General features: G+C 35.8%; 4 protein-coding genes and 1 long non-coding RNA gene across 12 annotated transcripts; 4 read left to right on the top strand and 1 right to left on the bottom strand.

Annotated features, from left to right (window-relative positions):
- The first annotated feature begins 4,610 nt into the window (after window positions 1-4,610).
- LOC111311416 (uncharacterized) lies at window positions 4,611-7,857 on the top strand. Of its 2 annotated transcripts, none has more exons than XM_022910795.2 (13): window positions 4,611-4,757; window positions 4,855-4,982; window positions 5,116-5,236; window positions 5,306-5,387; window positions 5,510-5,580; window positions 5,702-5,743; window positions 5,837-5,961; window positions 6,267-6,360; window positions 6,584-6,686; window positions 6,762-6,940; window positions 7,037-7,142; window positions 7,374-7,460; window positions 7,612-7,857. In XM_022910795.2, exons 1-13 carry the CDS (start codon window positions 4,633-4,635, stop codon window positions 7,705-7,707), a joined length of 1,359 nt encoding a protein of 452 aa, XP_022766530.2. In that variant the 5' UTR covers window positions 4,611-4,632; the 3' UTR covers window positions 7,708-7,857. The 2 variants fall into 2 exon arrangements, with proteins under 2 accessions (XP_022766530.2, XP_022766529.2); XM_022910794.2 differs by having other exon boundaries at window positions 6,750-6,940.
- Window positions 7,858-8,181: 324 nt separating this feature from the next.
- LOC111311415 (transcription factor E2FC-like) lies at window positions 8,182-11,790 on the top strand. Of its 6 annotated transcripts, none has more exons than XM_022910792.2 (13): window positions 8,182-8,677; window positions 8,999-9,182; window positions 9,277-9,330; window positions 9,421-9,506; window positions 9,809-9,897; window positions 9,975-10,029; window positions 10,238-10,290; window positions 10,375-10,425; window positions 10,512-10,560; window positions 10,656-10,721; window positions 10,803-10,903; window positions 11,071-11,272; window positions 11,382-11,790. In XM_022910792.2, the coding sequence occupies exons 1-13, from the start codon at window positions 8,438-8,440 to the stop codon at window positions 11,445-11,447; spliced, it is 1,296 nt and encodes a 431-aa protein (XP_022766527.2). In that variant the 5' UTR covers window positions 8,182-8,437; the 3' UTR covers window positions 11,448-11,790. The 6 variants fall into 6 exon arrangements, 3 of the variants coding, with proteins under 3 accessions (XP_022766527.2, XP_022766526.2, XP_089625219.1); XM_022910791.2 differs by having other exon boundaries at window positions 11,379-11,790; XR_016346843.1 differs by having other exon boundaries at window positions 8,222-8,677; window positions 10,827-10,903; window positions 11,019-11,272.
- Window positions 11,791-12,223: 433 nt separating this feature from the next.
- On the top strand, window positions 12,224-13,554 carry LOC111311414 (uncharacterized). Of its 2 annotated transcripts, XR_002692625.2 has the most exons (4): window positions 12,224-12,362; window positions 12,804-12,869; window positions 13,260-13,306; window positions 13,417-13,554. It is a non-coding gene; the product is annotated as an uncharacterized LOC111311414 (long non-coding RNA). The 2 variants fall into 2 exon arrangements; XR_002692624.2 differs by lacking the exon at window positions 13,417-13,554 and having other exon boundaries at window positions 13,260-13,397.
- A 576-nt stretch (window positions 13,555-14,130) lies between these two features.
- On the bottom strand, window positions 14,131-15,583 carry LOC111311413 (protein SPA, chloroplastic-like). Its single transcript, XM_022910790.2, has 5 exons — window positions 15,361-15,583; window positions 15,182-15,265; window positions 15,033-15,084; window positions 14,687-14,843; window positions 14,131-14,485 (listed from the first exon to the last, which is right to left on the bottom strand). The coding sequence occupies exons 1-5, from the start codon at window positions 15,514-15,516 to the stop codon at window positions 14,464-14,466; spliced, it is 471 nt and encodes a 156-aa protein (XP_022766525.1). The 5' UTR covers window positions 15,517-15,583; the 3' UTR covers window positions 14,131-14,463.
- A 3,199-nt stretch (window positions 15,584-18,782) lies between these two features.
- LOC111311412 (putative HVA22-like protein g) lies at window positions 18,783-21,819 on the top strand. Its single transcript, XM_022910787.2, has 7 exons — window positions 18,783-19,067; window positions 20,154-20,217; window positions 20,315-20,413; window positions 20,530-20,586; window positions 20,667-20,730; window positions 20,826-21,035; window positions 21,263-21,819. The coding sequence occupies exons 2-7, from the start codon at window positions 20,186-20,188 to the stop codon at window positions 21,677-21,679; spliced, it is 879 nt and encodes a 292-aa protein (XP_022766522.1). The 5' UTR covers window positions 18,783-19,067; window positions 20,154-20,185; the 3' UTR covers window positions 21,680-21,819.
- The last annotated feature ends 544 nt before the right edge of the window (window positions 21,820-22,363 follow it).

Raw genomic sequence — 22,363 nt, 5'->3', positions numbered from 1 at the left:
CAATTTGTAATTCGAATTTTAATATAGTTTGGATAATTAAAAAAATAATTCGGATACTTAAAATTTATTTAAATGAATGATAAAATTGATTTGGTTAAATTAAAAAATTATTATTATTATTATTATTATTATAATTAAAAAGTTTTAATAAAAATTGTATATTAAATAAATTTTGTTAAATTTAATTGAAGGTTAAAATTTAACCCCAAGTCAATAAAAATGGGGTCCAGATTCTCAAAGTTAGGAAAAGAAAAAGTGCATGAGCCGAAGGGAACATCATATAAGACACGCAGAAAGAATAGGAACTCCCCGTCGCAGTTTGCGTCTTCCAATGCCACTCTCAAATCGCTATCCATTGCGGTGCATAAAAAATCAACAACCTGCTCCGAATAATCTCCAACAAAGGCTTGAGCTAACGACTCAAATGTCTATATCACTATCGCATTGTCAACCAATCCCAGATGGGCTAGGTAACTTGACCACCCTAGTGACTTAGGTAGCCTGATAAAGTCAAGACATGCCTCACAACCTGGCCGTACGTAGGGCTCACAAATTGACTCACTCACCAAGAATGTTGAACTGAAGAGTTTTGGCATAAGCATTTTGGGGCTACCATTTATCCATTTCAATAAGATATCCATTTCATTCGGATGAAACCAACAGCAGCGGGAATCAAGATACAGTTTCAATAGAAGAAGTTAGTATCATAAGCTGAGATTTAAGCTTTGATTCATACGATTTTAAGATTCAAAAAATTATTTATTTGATATTTTAGATTAATTTATTTATCATAGTTTATATTTTTATGAGGTATTAATTATTTTGATTTTTTTAATCTTATATTTTTATCTTAGAAAAGACGTCTCACAAAGAGAAAGTGATGTGAACTCTTATATACCTTAGTAACCCTCCTTTTATTCTGATGTAGGATTCAACACTCTTTTTTAAGTCTGTGACATTTTATTTGTCACAGATCGAGACTTAAGCTCCGACCCGTGTGGTTTCAGAATCCGGACATGCACGCATCCATCATCTCAGATCAATCTATCTGTCACGGTTCACACACTTGTGAGGTATTATCCGTTCTGACCTCCCTGAGCTCACGATTTTATCTTAAAAAAAGCATCTCACAAGGTAGAGGTGATGTTAACCTTTTTATACCCCAGTGACCTTCCGTTTATATTTAATGTGGAATTCAGGACTCTTCCTTAGGTCCGTGACATTTTCTCCCATCCAACCTCGTGACGCCCTCGTCGCGGAGGCTAGCCACTCTGTCTACTTTCCTTGAGGCATTTTGACGTGGAACGAATGGTTTAGGGTTGGCTCTGATACTACTTGTCATGGGTCGAGACTTAAGCTTCGACCTGCGCGGCTCCAGGACCCGGACATGCACTCATCCGACGTCCAAAATCAGCCTACCTGTCACGGTTCACACCCTTGTGAGGTATTGTCTGCTCTAACCTCCTAACCTCACGATTTTATCTTACAAAAAATGTCTCATAAGACAGAGGTGGTATGAAACTTTTTATATCCGAGTGACCTTCTTTTTATATCCGATGTAGGATTCATGACTCCTCCCTAGGTCTATGACATTCTCCCTCACTCAACCTCGTAACGTTCTCGTCGTGAAGGCTGGCCACCCTGTCATGTAGACCACTTAAGACAGGTGTTTGAGGTGTTGTGAGCACACAAGCTGTTTGTCAAGAGAGATAAGTGCTCGTTTGCCCAGCATGAGATCTCATTCCTAGGCCACATAATGGGAGGTGGCAGGATAAGCGTGGATGAAGGTAAGATGTGCTCCATTCTAGAGTGGAAACCGCCAACCAAGGTCATTGAGTTGAGGTCATTCCTTAGGTTGATCAACTACTACAGGCACTTCATCAAAGGCCATTCAACAATAGCCATGCCATTGACTGACTTGCTCAAGAAAGGGAAAACATGGGAGTGAAGTGCAGGTGTGATAATGTGAAACATAGAAACGCCAAGATTGAAACCTAGGCAGAGTTTCAAAAGGAGTTCAGGGAACAGTTTTACCCAGAGTATGCCGATGATGAGGCGCAAGCAAAGTTGCAAAGGCTGAGCCAGTAAGGGGACATAAGAGAGTATGTCTAAAAATTATTTGAATTGATGCTATAGATCTCGGATCTAGGTGAGAAATATGCCCTATTTACTTTCATGGATGGGCTGAAGCCGTAGGTGAAGCATGAGCTATAACGGAGGGAAGTTCATGACTTAGCTAAAGCTATGACTATTGCTGAGTCATTGATAGAGTTTAGACCACTGAACAAGTTCAAGTTTTTAAAGCCAAAGGGTAAGGGCAATGACGAGAAAGATCGAAAGAAACAGTCAAAGGGTAAGGATCGTGACCGACAATCTAAAGATAGGGACCGAGAGTGTTCAGACAAGGATGACGAGAGGAAGCCACCAGCAAGCAAGTGGAAAGCTAAGCGGGAGCAAAAGCCTCTCGCATGCTACCGATGTGAAGGGAGCCACATAGCGCGTAATTGCCTACAAAATGGCAAGCTGGTTGTTATAGACAATGAGTCTGACGAGGAGCCAGATGCAGGGGCAGCAAAGCTTGGGTCGTTGGTGCTCAATACTGTCCAGAGTAAGGGGAACTGCAAGCCAAAAGGCTTGATGTTTGTGGATCTGATGGTTGCAGGTCAGAAGGTGAGCGCACTGATGGACACATGTGTCTTACATCTTTTTATTTTAGGTAGTATGAATTTTTTTATATCCCAATGACCCTCATTTTATGTCTAATGTGGGATTCAGGACTCTTTTTTAAGTTCGTAACATTCTCTCCCACCCAACCTCATGATGCCCTCGTCATGAAGGTTGGTCACCCTACCTACCTCTTTCGAGACGTTTGGCGTGAATCGAACGGTTTAGGGCTGGCTCTAATATCATTTGTCACGGGTCAAAACTTAAGCTCTAACTCGGACGACTCCAAGACTCGGGCATCTACTCCCAGATCAACCTACCTACCACGGTTCATATTTTTGTGAGGTTTTATCCACTCTGACCTTCCTGACCTTATGATTTTGTCTTACAAAATGTGTCTCACAGTGAAAAAATGGTATGAATCGTTTTATATCTCAATGACTCTACTTTTATATTCGATGTGAGATTTAAGACTTCTCCTTAAATCCGTGATACTGACAACATTTTTGCTTAACTATAATGAATATTAACTTAATTATTATAAGAGAAAACTAAAAAAAAAAAAAAATGAAGTACCTTTCCCAAGAGTTGTTCGAACTCAAATACAGATTTGGCTAACCATTCGCTGAAAAAAATAGAAAAAAGCTGTGTTCCCTTGTTTTAAGCCATAAGGGAACCAGATCACTCCATATCTGATCCATTATGTAACCACCAATAAAGAAAACAAACAATAAACAAACAAACAATCAAATACAAAACTAATTAATAAAAGAATGATTCCTCTCGAGTACGACTGAAAAATTATTACCTTATACAAGCAAAAAAAATACAAATACAAATATTTCCTAAGCTATTTCGAAGCCGATATTTTATTTAATTTAATTAATTTATATAATTATTCTTAAAAATTAAATTTATTTCATTTTATTATATGACCCCAAATTAATTGCCAATTATAAGAACATCACCAAATCTCAATTATTATGTTAGGTAACAATGATAAGTTTACACGTATGTTCTACGCATTTTATATCTTAAAAATTGATGAAATCTCCCAAAAGTGTAAGAAGAAACTTAGAGATGGATTTTTTTTTTTTTTCTGGCTGAGCAAAGGTTAATATTTGGTAGAGGCTCGAGTGAGTCTAGCACTAAAACCCACGTGCAACTTGGGGTTTGCTTGGCTCATATTAGTTGGCCGACCATGTTCACATCAACACATTTGAAGATTGATAAAAGTAAAACTAAAGTTACAAGGTTTGCGGTTGTCGTGATGTTTTATAGAGACATACTCCATATATGCTGTTTACATATATATATATATATAGTAGAAGCTGACCTAACAGCTGATCTCATGTATTTTTGGCTCTTTCATGCTCTTTCAAAATAACTCAAAAGAGCTGATAAAGTTAACTCGAATTAAAATTTTAAACTTGATCCAATTTGATTTTATCATAAGAAATCAACAATAATTAATTCAAAACTTAAATGATTCAAAACCAAGTGACTCGTACGATTAGCTCAAAACAACATCATTTTTTCAACATGAAAATAACTCGAACCGGAATAATCTAAATGTAAAATATGCATAACCCGAATCCAAAACAATTCAAAATTTTCGACTTGGAAATGACCCGGCCCAACTAATCCAAATGCTACCTCTAAGTTCAGCAACTACGAAGGTTGGGCTGCAAAGAAACTCGTAGGATTTAATAGCCCAATGAAATTTATATGGGCGTAACATGAATGTCATGAAACCAAAATACCTCACACACTGATAAAATGGGCCCTGTTCTGGGTCCATTTGGAAAAGTTCTTTTGTTATTAATTGGGCTTGTCCGAGGATTCAGATCCAAACATGAACATCATCGTCAATTCCTTGTTACAACGTTTACCGGTTAAAAAGCTTTTAGCTTAAATCGTAGGCTTCTAAGGTTCTATGCTTTTTTGTTGGGAAAGTTGGGTTCCAACATGTCCGAAAGTAGACCTCAATCGGACTTGATTCAAAATCCTAGAGTAACCTCGGAAGGTTGCAGTGTATTGCTTGACATCAATGACGGTGATCGCCTTGTTTTCGCTCGTCTCTCTGCCGGCTCGTGAGCTCCTTTTTCTGAAAACAGATGTTTTACTGATTATCAAAAGTTGGATTTTTCGTTGTTTGATTGGTTAATTTGGTTGACTATAATGTTTCAGGACCTTGAAAATTGGGAACAAGACATGCTCTTTGCAACCATTGATTGGATGTCCCTTTGGTTCTCTGTTTCAAGTTGAAAGCGGAAAGGAAAGGCCTTATCTTTCCCGCTTCGTTCCCAACTCCGAAGGTTTTTTCCTTTTTTTTTTTTAAGACAATTATTAACGTTGTTTGTGTAGCTTAATCTTGTTGCCTTTTGTTGATTTCAAGGTAACTTTAAAAAGGAATGCTCTTTTGATATTTTTGCTGTCTATGTTTCGCAGAGGACAATGTTGAAGATGAAGGAGGTTGTCAATTACAAGAAGAATCCCGAGACAACCGAGCAATAATTGATAATAATCAAGCCCAAAGCCTCACCGGTGAAGATATTGACGCTATGCGGAGGTGAGAAACTTTTTGTTATAGGTTTTTATGCAAACGAATCTTCGCTGATTGCTTATTCTTCTCATGCAGACAGGGGGCAACGGGAAATGAAATTGTTGAGGCTCTCATTGCTAACAGTGCAACTTTTGAAAAGAAAACGCAGTTCTCGCAGGTTAGTTCACATCATGCCCAGACGTTTATCAATGGGTAGCAATTTTGAATGTTAGCTGGTTTGGTAGGCTAATAAAAAGAAATTGAAGGGGAAACATAAGTGTTTTTGTGTTTTACCTGCAGGAAAAATATAGACTCAAGAAGCAGAAGAAATATGCTCCCAGAGTACTTCTAAGACGCCCCTTTTCTCGAAGGTAACTCCCTAACTCTTAACCCAAGTGGCTTTTCTGAGCTGTGGTTTTTTGAAATGGTTTTTTTTTTTGTTATTATCTTAGTTGTCTTTGTTGACACGTGTGTTTGCCACTATTGTATCAGTATATGTGAGGCATACTTAAAGAAGTATCCAGCTCGGATTGGGTAATCACCATTTTGTGTTAACTATGTTTTGATCATTTACTTCGACAGGCATATCAATTAGAATTCATTTGTTCTTCCTTGCCTATGATTCAGATTTTTGCGAGTGGATGCTTTATCTCTGTTGCTTTCAATGGCTAATGTTACTGCAAACTCAGATGTCCTTGTAGTGGATATGGTTGGTGGACTTCTTACTGGCGCTGTGGCAGAGCGTTTAGGGGGTATGGAACATATTTTAGTTCCTAGAGTCATTTAAATATTGTAACTGAAACCACAAGACCTGTCATGAAAAAGGGCAGTTTGACATTACTAATAAAATATAGTTTTAGTATTTTACTTTCCTTTTTTATTATGTGCAATGAAGTTAAAAAATTTTAATTGTTTTCAACTATCATGAACAATGAAGTCTTGGACCTTTTTTAAAGCTTTTCATACCTGAAGTTTCTTTGTTGCTGTCATTTTGTCTGTGAGAGAACAATTTTGGACCCATTGTCTAGTTTTTTGCATGATACCTTTTGGTCAACAGGTACAGGTAGTGTGTGCAATACTTATCTTGGAGGGACACCGTATCCTATGGAGATAATAAGGATGTTCAACTTCAGTAATGAAATTTGTGAGAGGTAGACCACCAGTTGCTGAGTTTTGCTAAATTTGCTTGAAATATTATCTTATAAAAGTAAATACTGGAGGCTATTATCTCATTTTCATGGAGCATTTTCCTTAACTAGTCACTCCTCTTTTCTTTTTACTTTGTCTCCCATACACAGTGCTCAGATGCAAATACAGAATTAGGTTCATGAATCATGGCATTCAAAATGTTTTCTTTCTTCCTATTTGTTCCAGAATTTTGCGGTGTTCACTCAATGACCTTTGTTCAGCCCAAAATGGAACTGGTGAGCAAGTTGGTCAACAGGAAGATGTCTTTACCGTGGAGAGTCATTCTAATGTTAGTCATGCTCCCTTGTTATTAAGTTTGTTCTTTTTCTGAAGCCCCCTAAATGTATCACAGTGCTTTCTTCAGGAACAAACATCCTTATCAGTTGGCATGGAAGAGGTTCATCTTTCGTCTGAAAGTGGAGTTGCGGGTCTTGTTCGTGAGAATGAACTCTCTACAGTAAGCAAGACTCGCAAAGCCCGAAAAGCTGGAGGCAACGCTCCAAAAGAAACCATTCAGTTATGGAAAGAAAATGGTTTCTCTAGGTACCTACAGCTACAGAAGTTAGAATTTAAACAATTGCTTTATAAATCTAAAAATAATATAATTCCTTAATTCTTACTTTCAATGTCTTTGTGTAGCCTAATTGTTGCTGCACCAGAGCAGGATGCTTGGAGCTTAGTGAAAGATTTGCTGCCCCTTCTATCATACTCAGCTTCTTTTGCAATCTATCACCAGTATCTTCAGGTCATTTGCTTTAATTTCCTCCCTGGTTACTGCTTTAAATCTTTTATAGGAACCAAATTTATAATTCTATTCATGTAGAAAAACAGTAGTTAAGTATGTGCCTTGCAAAAGAGTCAAGATGGTAGTCATCACCTTTCCCTTGCAAATGAATTTTTGTACATCTATGCATAAATTTGGTGCCGATCACTCTTTAGACAATTAACTTAAATATCTATACGTCGAAAAATACAGCCTCTTGCAACATGCATGCGCAATCTGCAACTTGAGAAGATGGCAATCGGGTTGCAAATTTCGGAACCTTGGTTACGCGAATATCAGGTTCACTTCCCTTGTTCCTTACAAATGTTTTTCTATATAATTTTGTTGTTTCCTTCAAGTAGGAATTGTAGTCCCATTAAGAGTTGTATTTGAATGTATAGTTATCAACTGTAATAACATGTAGTCATTTAATGTTATATATTTTATGCAGGTTCTTCCATCAAGAACCCATCCTTGCATGCAGATGAGCGGATCCGGGGGTTATATCCTAAGCGGTATTCGGACATATACAAGCCAATCCTCCTAGTTCCTAAATTTCAATAAACGAAAAGATCACGTGTATTAGTAACTCAACTCAAAATGGTTGCTAATGTATTATCACTTTTTTTTTATGGGCAACTTTGAGCATAATTTTTCAATGGAAAATTACAAAAAAGTTACGTTAAGGTCAAAATAATTTTGACATTTATCTGTGAATTTCTTTATTTGCATTTTTGTCAACATGGATAATATGCTTTTCTCATCTTTTGCCATTTTCTTGAACCCAAATTTTACACATTTTTTCTAAAAAATTTCTAACGATATTGTGGCCGAAAAAAGAACTATAATAGTGAACGAAAATGGGCTTGGCCTACTTAGCCAGAGAATTTAGAGAATGGCCCAGGCCGTCATTGTTTGGATTGGAAAACCCTAGAGAATAGAACCGTAAGCCCATTTAGCCCAATAGGCGAATGGAGTGAGAGTCAAAAGGCGGGCCATGCAGATTCGAACTCTCGGCTTTTCTTATTTCTCTCCCCTGGACTTTCTTCCTTCCCGCTGTTTGCTCACTCTCTTTCTTTTTTTCCGTTCCCTTTTCCTTTTCAATTTCAATCTCTCCCTCTCTATCTTTCCTTTTTCCGTTTCCGTTTCCTTTTCAATTTCAATCTCTCCCTCTATTACTTCTCTTTATTGTTCTCTCAGTTCGCTCTAACTCCTCTATAAAATCGTCTCCCTCTTTTTTTCCTTTCTCTCCAGACAAAAAAGAAAAGCTGGCGCTGATGGCGGATTCGAGCGAAGATCCGAACCCCGCACACCATGCGGCGCAATTTCAGTTTCAGCTGATCCATTCTCATTCACAGTCTTTAGGCACCGAAAACAATCAAAATCAGAAGCAGCCGTTCTCATATGGCGAACGAATATTCCCTACATATTCAGGGGGGCCGCCTCTCATCTTCTCCTCTTTTGATCAAACTAATACTCGCCTCGACCGCTCCCATTCCGCTTTCGCTACTCTCCCCGTAAGTTTCTTTCCCATAATTTTTATTTTAAAATTTGTTTATGTATCTTTATTTTTCAATTTTTTACGCTGCAGCACTTTTTTTTTTCAGCTCAATTTAGATCAATTTTTTTTAATTAATACGGCGCCTGAATTTTTTTTTAGGGCATTTAGTGTTCAAATTTTCGTGTAGGAACTATAATCATGTTGAGGATTTTAGGGTTAAAATGTCTTCGTTGTTGATAAGCTCAATGGGGACAATAAAGATCGGTAAAAATTCAATTTTGTTGCATTTGAAGTCTAAATTTTCAACAACATGAGACATTGTAATGATTGTCCGCAGTTGAACCAAACGAAAGAAAGAGAGAATGGTGAGGCTCAGACAAGTGGAAGAGCAGACGTCTCTGGAAATGGAAAAGTCATTGACCATCCCACGCTTGAAACTGAACATCGCGATGGTGGTAAGCCTAATAGCAAAGCAAAGACTAAGAAGAATGCCAAGTCTGGGACTCAGAAACCAAATGCTGGTATTGTTATTTGATTAACTGCAAGTGGTACATAAACAGACATTTGTTGTAATGGCCATGCCTGAGTTTTCCTTCAACTGGTCTTTCCTTGCAGAGTCTCCCAATGGACTGAGTGCAGCTGGTAACTGTAGATATGACAGTTCTTTAGGTTGGTTGTTGTTTCTTTGCTTTAATTCTTGCTTATGAATACGATTGCACTTAGGCATTGTTCATTGGATGGCTGCATCTTTTTTGGCAGGCTTGTTGACAAAGAAGTTTGTGAACTTGATCATGGAGGCCGAAGATGGCATCCTTGATCTGAACCATACTGCTGAAGTGTTAGAGGTATAAAAATATGTGTCCTTTGTAAGATTTCGTGCTTCCCTTTTCTTCTTCTTTCTTTCTTTCCTTTCTAAAGATAATCTCCTTTGTAAGATTTCACTTTCTTATGTTGTAGAACTTTAGAAAGCTTTGATTTCCAATGTAATGATTCAAATATATATACTTATAAAATCGAAGCAATTTTTATGTAATTGTTTAACACTTCATCTACTATCCATTTTGGTGCCATAAAATTGATTTACCGATGTTTGATTGCTGACAAATTCTTTGTATCGTCTTTGTCTTGTATGTGTTGGGTTTAACAGGTCCAAAAGAGAAGGATATATGATATCACAAATGTTCTTGAAGGAATTGGATTGATAGAGAAAACTTCAAAGAACCACATACGGTGGAAGTAATAATTCATTATCTTTCTTGAGTGGTTATATGCAAAATTAGAAATTGATAACAACCTGTAGGCTTTCTAAGCAGGAGATCTGATGATATGGAATCGAAGGAGCTGGATGATCAAGTTACTAGGTTAAAGGTGCTTACCACATCACTTTTTTTTGAATCTCCTTCTTGTATATAGTTGCTTTTATATTGCTGCATGTTGTATCATGCACATCTGTTTCTTGTCTTGTTCCTTGTAGCATATATACCATGACAATTTATTGTCATGGGTGCTAACATTGAACCATACAAGTTTCTACCTAGCCTTTCTAATTGTCTACTGGTAATTGGTTTCATTACAGGCTGAGATTCAAAGTTTATATGCTGAAGAATGCAGGCTTGACAATTACATAAGGTTTGGGAAATTAAGATTTTGAGAGTTTTCTTAATGGTTTTAGATCTATTCAGGCTTTAAGCTGTTATAATTTTTTCTCTACAGAGAAAAGCAAGAGAGTCTATGGTATCTGGATGAAGATGCAAATTATCGGAAGTATACTCCTTTCTACTTGTCATTTTGATCTCATTTTCTGATGTGATTTAATTTTTCTGATTTTATTTACATACGTGGACTTTAAGGTATCTTTTTTTGACGGAGGAAGACATAATGAGCCTTCCATGCCTCCAGGTCAGTTATCCTTACAATGGAATTCGTTTGGTACTAAATCTGATATGACAGACATATTTTAGACTTCACTATCTGAGTATGCATTATTCCTTCAGAACCAAACAGTTTTTGCAATTAAAGCTCCTGAAAATAGTTACATTGAAGTTCCTGATCCTGATGAGGTGAGTTGTCTGGTGAAATTGGTTTCAAACTTCTATAATACATCAGAATATGATTGGTTAGCTGCATTTATTCATAATCAGGATATTGGTTTTCCACAAAGGCAGTTTATTGGTTTTCAAGAAAGGCAGTATAAAATGATCATCAGAAGTCATAACGGACCAGTTGATCTTTTCCTCCTGAGGTAAGTTTTTTATGTAATTTCACATGCTTGCTAATATTCACGTATACTTGAATTTGGTTTGGGGTTTTTGACAATTTTTTGCCTCACCCCCATTCTTCTGCTCTATGCTCTTTAGGCTTTTACTGTTTCCCGTTGTTCTATAACTGTTGTGCACTGGATGGATGCAGCAAATATGAAGGCCAAGTGGAGGATATAACTGTCAAGCAGGCTAAATCAGTGGATGCTTCTTGTAGTTATGGTCTGGGTGGATTGCAAAGGCAAGAGCTGTCTTCAGAAGAGAAATCTAGTCAAAAGAATTCTTCTAAAACAGTCAATTTACTTTGCCATGAGGCATACAGGATTCAGAAGATAATTCCGAGAGTCAGCGATGTAAGTCTATTCCTTTTTAAGTTTTTCTTTTCTTGGAAGTCATAAATGTGCATGCAAAGTGGTAAAGGATACCTGACTGACTTGCTTCAATTTTGTCCATCTTTAGCAGATTGATGATGATTACTGGTTCCAATCAGACCCTGGAGTCAGCATCACCGACTTGTGGGATACATAGGAGTTAGGAGCTTTTAATTATTCATGATTTCACTACAATCAGAATGGTTTGAGCTATGAACATCCATCTGACTGGAAAACGAGTGGATAATAATCTATACTTCTCCATAACTTTTAACTAAAGAGAGATCATTGGACCGCGGTAGAGGATCTTTCTCAAGATGAATGTTCTAACAATGATGCAGCATTAGTTAACATATAAGCATCACTTGGGAATATGATGTCCACATTGTAAATGAAAGACACGTAGTTTAGATAAATTTCATTGAACATGAAATTATTGGGATTATTACCACATTTCGAGGATAGAACTTTCTCCTTTTAATAAAACTGATAATTGTTGATACAGATTTCTCACGGTCATGCTACATCCTGTCAAGGACAACCTATACGATAAATTTACTAATATCCTCTATTGTTTCAGAATTCAGACAATCCTGTTATGGGAAACGGGAATTTTATCTAACGAAATGTTTGAAGAATTTGAAGAAAAAGGAAAAATGCATTCCAGAATACCCCTCTTTTTTTTTTTTTTTATGATTGACGTATAATTAAAAAAAATGAATTAAAAAGCCCAATAAAGTGAAAACAAAAGGCCCAGAATACCTGTTCGGCCAGGCTCAGAATACCTCAAATGAGACAAGATTGTCTACGTATTTGTCGTCACTCAACATCAAAACGGACAAGCCTGGAAGAGAAATGGGTTGGTGAGCCCAAGAAAGCCCAATTATAGGCCCATAATTCCTCAAAGGCAAACGGAAGAGCCGAATAAAGAAACAGAAAAAGAACTCTTCTCATTTTTCTTCTTTTCTCCTCTGTTTTACGGTTTGCGAAGAACAGGTAATAGTCTCTTTCATTCATATTTTCCTTCAACAATTTGAATCTCCGCTGGGTTCCCTGAAGATCGCGGAGTCAGGTAATAAACACCATTTTCATGGGCATTGTATTTCTGTTTGATTTCATGATTCACATCTGCACGATACTGATAAAATCAAATTGGGGTTTCGGTTTTAAGTAATCGTGCTTCATGCACAAAATTACGACGTACAAAACATTTTTTTGTTGGTGGATTGGTGTTTGATGAATGCATTTATATGGGTTGACATGTAAGTTAATTTTACAAATGAATTATTTTAATCCAAGTTAATTACCATTTGCTTCACCATTTCCATTTGTTAATCATTTGTAATACCCTTCTATTCATTTTCTTTTTTCCCGTTGTTGTTCTTCATAATCTGAGAATTAGAAACATGGTCCTGAGTTGTAAGAAGTTTAGAATGCTCATCAATAGTGGCATTATCTGAAGATTACACATTTGCCAATAGGAATAAATTGCTTATTTAATTCCCTTTTTCAGGGTTACATTAGCTGACAATCATACGCACTAGCCAAGGAGATCATTTTTGTCCCAGATTAACTCAAGGTAATGATTAAAAGTCTCAGAAGTGTTTATCTTCATGTTATTGTGTTCTTTTCTTTTGGGTGGACTTAAATTTATTCATGTATGATGAAATATATTGTTTTTAGGTCAGATATATGATTTTCCCTTTGCTTAACTTACATTTGTATATTAGAATATATCTTTTGCTAAAGGGTATAAAACTATAAAGCAATGTAATTATTATGCTTAAAGTTTGTCAATGACTGAAGCACCACCATTTTGCTTATCAATGTGAAGCAGTAATTTTTGAGATTGTTTCTGGCATGCACTTTAAGCAATCAATTGAAATTTCATGGCTTTAATGGTAAGGTAGTTTGTAATATTCATGCTGATTGAAATACTATTTAATTTGAGTGTACATTGCTGTTGTAGATGGAGACTGAAGGTAGTCAACCAAAACAGGAGCGCTCAAGAACAAGGTTGACAAGAAAACATGGAATAACATATGTGATATTAACTACTATTTAATTTAAGAGTATTGCAGAGAGAAAAGAAAACGACCATCTGAGACACAATCTTCTTTGAGCAGAAAGGATGAAGAAATGTCGGAGGCTATGGCAGGAGCAATGTTGGATATGCCTGCTGCTTGGAGGTCGAGGACTACTGCCACAAAATCAAGGGATGGCAAATTTAGCATAACTAATTGCATTAAAGCATTGGATGAGATGTAAGACATTGAAGATCAACTCTATATTGCAGCTATAGACCTCTTTGAAGGCCCCAACTTAAGGGAAACCTTTATCTCTGTAAAAGGTGGCAAGATAAGGCTGACATGGTTGCAAGGGAAGTGAGGGAAACCTGCAAGGACTTCTAAGTTAGAGGGTGAATCTTTGGCTCTTTTGGTAGTGTAAAGATTTACGCAATCGTTTAATTTTAGGGAGCTAGTTTGTTCATACATTGGTTGCATGGTACATATTGTTCGATGAGATGTTCTGGTTGTGGTGCAAAGGCACTTGTATACGTGCAATTTTGCAAATAATGGAATCGTGCTTTTTGCATTGGCTGGCAACTGAATGCTTTAGTTTATAGATTTTCAAAGGGTGCTCCTCTAACTCTCTGTTAGTGGCCCCCTTCTCCAAGAGAGGGAGAGAGCGGCCATCACCTCGAATTGATTCTGAGTTCATTAAGGTGCATGCTCTTATCAATAAGCTAATCAGAGTCAAGAAGCAGCTAGATGGTGGATTCTCTTCTTCGCATAAAAGCTACTAAAACCAGAGGAAGCATCATTTCGGAAAAAAGAAAAAGAAAAAGAAAAAGCTCCCGCACTCGGCACATTGCTTCTTTAATCATCCAATGCCACGAACAACATTGATTGAGACACTCACCAATCATAATTCTTTGGTCAACAATCCCCTCACTGTGAAAACAATTATCCCTCGTCCAAAACTAGCAAGTTGTTCCACTATTTAAGTACATCAAAAAGTTGAAAATGTAATAAAATAGAATGAGAAAAAAAATGTACGATAAATAGAAAAGGATTTTACAATATAAGGTTCTTTTTCCGGAATTTATCCAATTTATGTTGATCACCAAGCGAATCAAGTCCAAAATCATTGCCCTTCTGTCTTGTAGGACTTCAGTCATCATCTTTAAATTCCCTGTTTAAAACAAAACACACAATCATTCAAACAATAGTACTCTGGCTTTTAATCTCTTTGTTATGGCTATTTTCAAAATCTAATAAAAACACTTCTCAAGCAAAACTGGAAGCTGTTTTAGACATGCCTAAGCATCCTTTTTCATTCTTATCGACAGATTATGATCTCCATTACCCAATTATATAAGCTGAGTGTATATACCTGCGATCGAGATACCGAGGTTGAATCCCACTACCTTGGCAAGTAGTGCATGTTAAAGAACCAACGCCTTCACAGTTAATGCATTTCGAAACTTCTTTCTCATCCCCACCAAGCTCTACACCTATCGTCCCATTTCCCATGCAAAATCTACACCTCTCTGTACCATCACAAAAATTTAAAAATTACCCAATAAAACCTCATAACTAGATTTTTCAAGTAGAATTAGCAACAAATCATTGACAATTTTGCATTAATCAATTGGAAATACTCCAAACTTTGAAATTTTCCCCATAATTTCTCTTGATTTTGTCACTTAAATTGTTACACTAGAGAATGAATTACTTACGGGCACCGGTGCCATTGCAAGGGAAGCAGGGTTGGGTATTTTCTCGATTTGCCTGCAAAATAAATAGAACCCATTTTTTGTTATAAAATTTTAACCCATAAATGCTACTAAATTATTAAATATTTATATTAAAGGAAAAAAGAACTAACAGCATTATCGATTTGGGACTCGTAGAAGACTGGAATGCCAATCCCAACCGCTATGCTGACAAGCCCAACAGACACTGCTACTATCTGAAAACAGCTTTCTCCATGTTACTTTATTTATAGAAAATTATGCAAAATTAAGTACATGGTGAGGAAATAGTAATTAAGGGTAGAGGAAGAACTGTGTTCTGATCAAGATCAACGGCTCTGATGCATGGATAACACGCTGGCGACCGTTGGGTTCTTCCACATTTGAAGGGCAATGATGGAGTGGAGAGCTTGAGTGGACAGCAGAGAAATGGAGAGTGAAGACGAGAGAGCGAAGGAGCTATTAACATTTTTTTCTTATTTTGGGAAATCAGAATTCTAAGGATATTAAAGATAAGCTCCAAGAAACGAGACCTGGCAACGGCGGATTTTGGATATGTTCATTGCGGGGTCGGCAACAATATCAGCCACGAACACAGTTGGAGGATTTTGTATGCTCCACGTGGCGATCTCTACTGCTTCCGTTTCGACTTGAAATTTTGTTTGGGCCTAGTTTTAGGCTGGTTAGATTGTTTTGGGTTTTGATAAACCCAAAGTTTCTATAACCCTCACCCACTTCCAAAGCTTACATTTTGGGCAGCTGAGAGATTCATTGGCCCAATAATATTGGACCATCTGCTTTTATAACATTAGAATTGAAAGTGCTTTTACAAAATTCAATAATATATTCTTAAAAAAAAAATTCGTGTAACAGGTGTGTCTTGGTTTGGCATGAACAAAGCTTATTGCCTTCCCATGTCCCAAGATAGACCGATGGCACTGAAATCAACCTAAATGATGTTAAACCCATTATGACATACTTAATCCAATAATCCTTTACTCATGTGCTTGCTTGTACTGTAAAACTTGGGACAATTCCCTGGATGTGCTTCGCCTCTCTCTCATTCATACAATGAGTTCAACAGAGAGAGGTGTTTTGAGACTTGAAAGCATATTATAATCGAACCAGATCGTCATTATTGTCTTAACTGGCGAAATTTTTTTTGAATCATTAGTTTCATTAAAAAACGATGAACTAAATAAATTTTTATTGAATTGGATAAGTTTGATATATGCTTGTAAAATGATCTTAAAATCATAATTAATTTAGCTTTTTTAATAAAAATTGTGAATTATTCATCATTTATAAAAAAATAACTAGTTTTAAATGTTAATAACTCAAAAGTTAAAGATAAATTACAAAATTCAAACTTACAGGATACAATTTATCTTCAAATCACACAATCACATTATCCTCCAGGTATATTTTATCCTATTTTCTAATTATTGATTAATTTCTTTAAATTAAAAATATTTTTATTAATTCAATAATCGATCTAAATAATCTAGTAACAGTTAAGCAAATGTCCGATCCGTTTCTATTTCTACGTTTATGCAGCTATGCTTGAGAGCGACAGCCCACCAAACAGATATAATTCGGCGAGGCTGTCGAATTAAGTCTGTTGAGACCCATTGTCCCATGATGTCCAATGCCCATGGACCGATTCTTCCTGCCACTATTCCACGCACTCACCGCTGCGCTGCGCCCCACCACCCCCCCCCCCCCCCGCCCTTTTTTTTTTTTTTTTTTGCTTGTTTTGGATTTGGCCGAGCACTTTCTAATTTACTGCAGCAATTGAGAAACTTAGAATCCAAGGTTACGAGAAAAATAAAAATAAAAAAAACCCTTACCCGTCACATGCCTTACCTTTTTCCATCATTTCTCATTTATGTGACCTTCCTTTTTCACTTCATGCCCCCCACCCCCACCCCTACCCCTTTTTCGTTTGCTTCTAATTTACACAAAACACGCCAGTGATATATTATCCATGTCCTTTACGTTAGACACGTCCAAAGCATTAATTCATGTCATCATTATTTATTTCTAAGATCCAGTCATAATATTCTAAATACCACACTTGATTCACTTATAAAGATTGACATATGTTCTCCGGCAGCAGCAAATGGACACCCAAAGCAAAATATGCATCTAATCATATCATTTTTATAATTCAATTAGGGATATTTTTCGGATTTGTCATACCATACCATAAAAATAACTCATTTTACGAGAACAATTATGACAAATTATTACGACCCAAAATGTGTTTGTATAAAATAAAATTGTACTATTTTTTTCACATTTCACGCTTGCAGCTTTTGACGATAACCAAAAAGGTCGGCATTAACAATTAGATATGGTTAACGCCTTAATGGTTAATTATGCAATGCCTTACAAAATGTAGGTCATTATTAATTGGTCTTAAAACTCGTAATCATTATTGTGCCTAATTAACTTTCTAACAGAGGCGATAATTACAATGGACCCCCACCGGACGCTTCAACTTTGTTTGGACTCAAAAAGCTATTGCGCTTATTTAGCGGCCCAGCTGTAGTCAAAGGTCGGTCCAGATTTACAATGGATTAAGATATAATGAATTGTACGTTCAACGATATTAAAATTGATTTAATTTTAAATTAAATTTTTAATTGTAATTAAAAAATACTGATTAAAATGGTGTGAAAAGCATATATAAATTATATGTATTTAAGCCACAATGTCAATTATTATTTGGTCATTTTATCTATATTTCGAAAAGGAAAAATAGCATTATAAAAGTGTGAAATGTAATTAGCAGATAATCATAATATGTGATCTCTATGAATTATTGAAGATGTTTGTAATAACTATTTTAGGAGTTGAGTAAAGCCCGCACCAAAAGAAAGAAGGTTGAGTAAAGGGATGAAGATTACCTCCCCAAAAAAAAAAAAAGGTGAAATCAATAATTCAAATATAAAACATATCTCATAAACGCATGCTATAATTGAAGGTTAAGACATATAATTTTTCATCGTCGGACGAGATTCGATGTGGTTTGACAAATTGCACAAACCTAACAATAAAAGAAAAAAAAAGATTATAGAAATTGATATAAATGAAGTAGATGGAATCGATCTTTTAAAACTCAAGATATAAAAATAGCAAAGATTCTTCTAGTACGATAATTGAGGATAAAATTTATAAATAATCATATAATTTATTAATAAAATACTGAATTATTAATTTTAATTATTAAATTTTATTTTTTAATACTCACAATATATATATATATATAAAGCTACGAAAAAACCATTTTACAAGTCTTACCTAAAAATAATATTTTTAATTAATATTGATAAAAAATTTTCATAAAAAAATTAGCTAGTAAATCTCTGCTCGTTATGTACAACGATCACTTACTTTGCCCGTTAATTGGCTATCGATTTTCCTCTTTTTGCTTTTTCCTTTTTCATCCTTATCCTCTTCATAATATTGTCCTGTCTTAGAAGGGTATAATAGAAATTTCATGATACGAACCAAACAGACAAGCGATAATCTACAATCAGGAAAATCCCACATATTGATCCTTTGTTAAACCCAGAAGGAGGTGAGCCGTCCATTTTGAATCAGACGGTAACTGGCTAACAATAGCGGAAAATTTCCCAGTGTGATGTACTACACAAAAATATTTTCTCCTTAAAATTACAAATTTGGACATAAGGGAATTTAAAAAGGATCGACACAAAAGAGAAGACTGCGTGAATTGTGATGCTATCACTCTCCACTCTCTTTGATTTTTTTTTTTTCCCCCAAAAGTCCTCTCTTTCTCTCTATATCACTGCTACCGCCGACTTCGTAACGGTTAGCCGTCGTATTTCCGCTTATTTTACCGTTCGCCGGCGATCTTCCTCAGAAACGCATCTGTTATTTCCTTGAAATCCTCTAAACACTCGCTTCCGTGCTTTAGATTAACTCTCATTTCCGATTTTGTTAAAGCCGTTTTGTTGTTTGCCTCGTTTTATTGAAAATACTCTTTAAAAGGTATTAATCGCTCTCCTATTTTCCCATCTATTTTCCTATATTTTCGTTTTTTTTTTAGGTAATTGATTCCGCAACCACCGGAATCGAACTATCATCTGGCATTACATTGTTGGTAACGATATTTTCTTGAATTTTTGTTCTTTAACCGTTTATTATTCTATTTTCTTGGTTTCTTGTATTTGATTTTCGTCATTTTTTTTTTTTTTTTTTTTTGGAACTCGATAATGTTTGCTTTTCTCCTCCGATTATTTTTTTGTTTTCACTGCTAGTCGGTGCGATATGTTTGGGTAATTTTAAACATTTACGGTTCCGTACAGAAGATTTTTGGTAGCTAATTAGTTTTAATACTTGGTACTTTGTTATAACTTGCGTAATAAAGGGTAATTAGCTTAATCATTGTGGTTTTTGAACTTGTAAGATTACGTTAATCTTACTCCCCTGTTTGGTTGCTCCGAAAACTGAGGATAAATGGATATTCCTTGCAGGTTTTATGTTGTTTTCATTTCCAGTATCTGATAATCCTTACTCGACTAGGTTTAAGAGTGTTTTCATTATCAGTTAAGTGGATCTTGATCGTTAAGTGGTAACAAGTAGGATTAAGATTTTTTATCTTCTAGTATCTTTTTTCCCACTTTGATTTATGGGACCAAGAAATTTTTAAAACTCAACTTGATTAGGCCTTGTTTGACTAGGAATTATAGCATATTTGGATTTAGAGAATTGAAATAATTCCTCTTCTTTGGTAGTTCATTAAGGGAGGAAGTAAAGTGAGAGTAGGGCAAATTTTAGGTAACAATTTCTCTCTAGGTTTTCTTTTGAAAAGATTTGGAGATGGGACTAACTATTATTAATTTTCTTTCTTTTGAGACCAAAAAAAATTAGATTTTTGTTAGAAATTGTCACTTTGCTAAAATCTCGGGTATGGTGAGGAATGCAATTATTAATCTCTTCAGGAATGTGGATAAAGAGGCTGATATTCTGCATAAAATTTCGTATTTGTTATTTTGTGTTGGTTGACTAGATTATATATTGTTCTAATTTTCTAAGATTCGTAATACTGATTTTGTTACTGATTTTTAACTTCAGGAAGTGTTTTCTTTCATCAAAAAGTAAACAAAATGATTGGATCCTTTCTTACCAGAGGACTTGTGTATGTTTTTCCTTGCAACTGTTTCTCTTTATCGTATGAGGTTTAGTTTATTCTTTTACTTGGAATTAATCTTTTTTGGTTTTAAATATTGTGGTAGGATGGCTTTTGGGTATGCTTATCCTGCATATGAATGTTATAAAACTGTTGAAATGAATAAGCCTGAGATTGAGCAACTGCGCTTTTGGTGCCAGTACTGGTAGGTCTCTAATTGCAATTTTTTTTCGTTTATGATTCTACAAATATTATTTATGTTGTCACTTTTCTTTTGTTCCCCCCCCCCCCCCCCCCCCGGTTTTTCTTTTCTGGTTTCAGGATATTGGTGGCTGTTTTGACAGTTTGTGAGAGAATTGGTGATGCTTTTATATCATGGTAGGGAATCATAAAAAGTGAGGATGTTTTCTTGTCTGTTTTTTCTTTTCTCACTGTGCTCTCGTTTGGCTTTTTTGAAGGGTTCCAATGTACAGTGAAGCTAAGTTGGCATTCTTTATATACCTATGGTACCCTAAAACAAAGGTAGGTGTATTACTTTTTAAAGAAAAAAGAACTTTTACTTGTCCATCTACGTGTTGATGGTGTTTTAATTGGCCTTCTGTTTTCATTTATGTCAGGGAACTTCTTATGTGTATGACTCCTTCTTTAGGCCATATGTTGCAAAGCATGAAAATGAGATTGACCGTAACTTGTTGGAACTAAGGACTAGAGCTGGAGATATGGCAGTTGTTTACTGGCAAAGAGCTGCAAGCTATGGGCAGACAAGAATTTTTGAGATCCTGCAGTATGTTGCTTCACAGTCCACCCCAAGACCTCAGCGTGCTCAGGTAGTTATTGAATTAAAACCAATTGTAGTTTGTGCTGCCATTACCTCCTCAGATTGTAGTTTCCCTGGAGTTGGAAAATGGCCCCTCGCTATCATGCATTAAACTGTCTGTACAGATGCAATGTTTTAATTAATTGAAATGTCTAGTGTAATTAATCTTTGCTAACTTTCATTTTTTTGTTCTGGTTTAGCTTCTGAAGTTTATTTCTCTTGTCTCCATAACTTCAGAATTCTCAGTCACATGGTGCTATGGCTCGCCAACAGTCCAGTGTGCCGAACCGGCAATCATCTAGTGAAGCACCAGCATCACAACCAGAGGCTGAAGAACCGCCTTCACCGACATCTAGTACATCTTCAAGTCAACACCAAAAGGAAGAAGCTGAAGAGGTAGGACCTTCAAAGGTGCCTTCACAGGTGGCTAAACCAGCTACCCCTTCAGCATCCTCAAATAGCCAAAAAGCAGATACTGCATCCGAAAGTACCAGCCACCCTGCCGAAACTGAAGCAGAAGCAATGCAAATTGAACCAGTGCCACCTTCTCCAGGGAATGAAAGCACAAACCCTCCCCCAAAAGAGACTATCATGGAAGAAAGCATACGACTCACGCGTGGCAGATTGAGGAAAACCCGTTCTGCAGCACGTTAAAAATAATTGTTTTGGTTCCTTTTCTTTTTAATCTACAGAACTTGCACTTAAATCAGTGGTTGTATAATGGTATTGAATCATTGTTGTTGACACTGATGTAAATTTCTCGTCTTCTAGTTTCCATTTCATTTGTTACTTTATTATTATTTATTTCAAACTGAATTTCCTACGTCCGTCCGCCCAATTGATTCAAAACTCCAACTGGGTGAGATGAAGATGTTTCCATTAGGATAGGTACATTAGGTATTGTATAAATAAATTTGATAATTTAAAATATGAAATAATAAAATGAACACAATATAAAAATAATACGATTAAAATTTTAATAATAATTATATATAATTTTAATAAAATAAAAATATTTTATACTGTTATGTTAATATGAGTTGTAATAAATAATTTTTATATAAAATGTGATATAAATATGTAAATTTTAATAATCTACATAATATAATTATATGAATAGTTGAATATAAGAAGAAAAGAACGATTTGGAGTTAATCTCGCCTCCGTCTTCAGATGGGAGAGATTTTACATGTACCGTTAACTTGTTGCATTTTGGTACGCAATGGTTGAATTTTTTAGTGATTGGTTGTGTGGAAGTTGGTGAAAGAGTGAATTAAAAAAGGATTAGGGATGGATAATCCCGGGGAATGAATGCTTTGCAGCTGCTACATTGGTCTG

Source organism: Durio zibethinus, chromosome 1 (genome assembly GCF_047325235.1).
Source record: "Durio zibethinus cultivar Kanyao isolate XHJ-2024 chromosome 1, ASM4732523v1, whole genome shotgun sequence".
Taxonomy (NCBI): domain Eukaryota; kingdom Viridiplantae; phylum Streptophyta; class Magnoliopsida; order Malvales; family Malvaceae; genus Durio; species Durio zibethinus.
The sequence above is the reverse complement of the archived record's forward strand: the minus strand, read 5'-3'. Positions and strand labels throughout refer to the sequence as shown.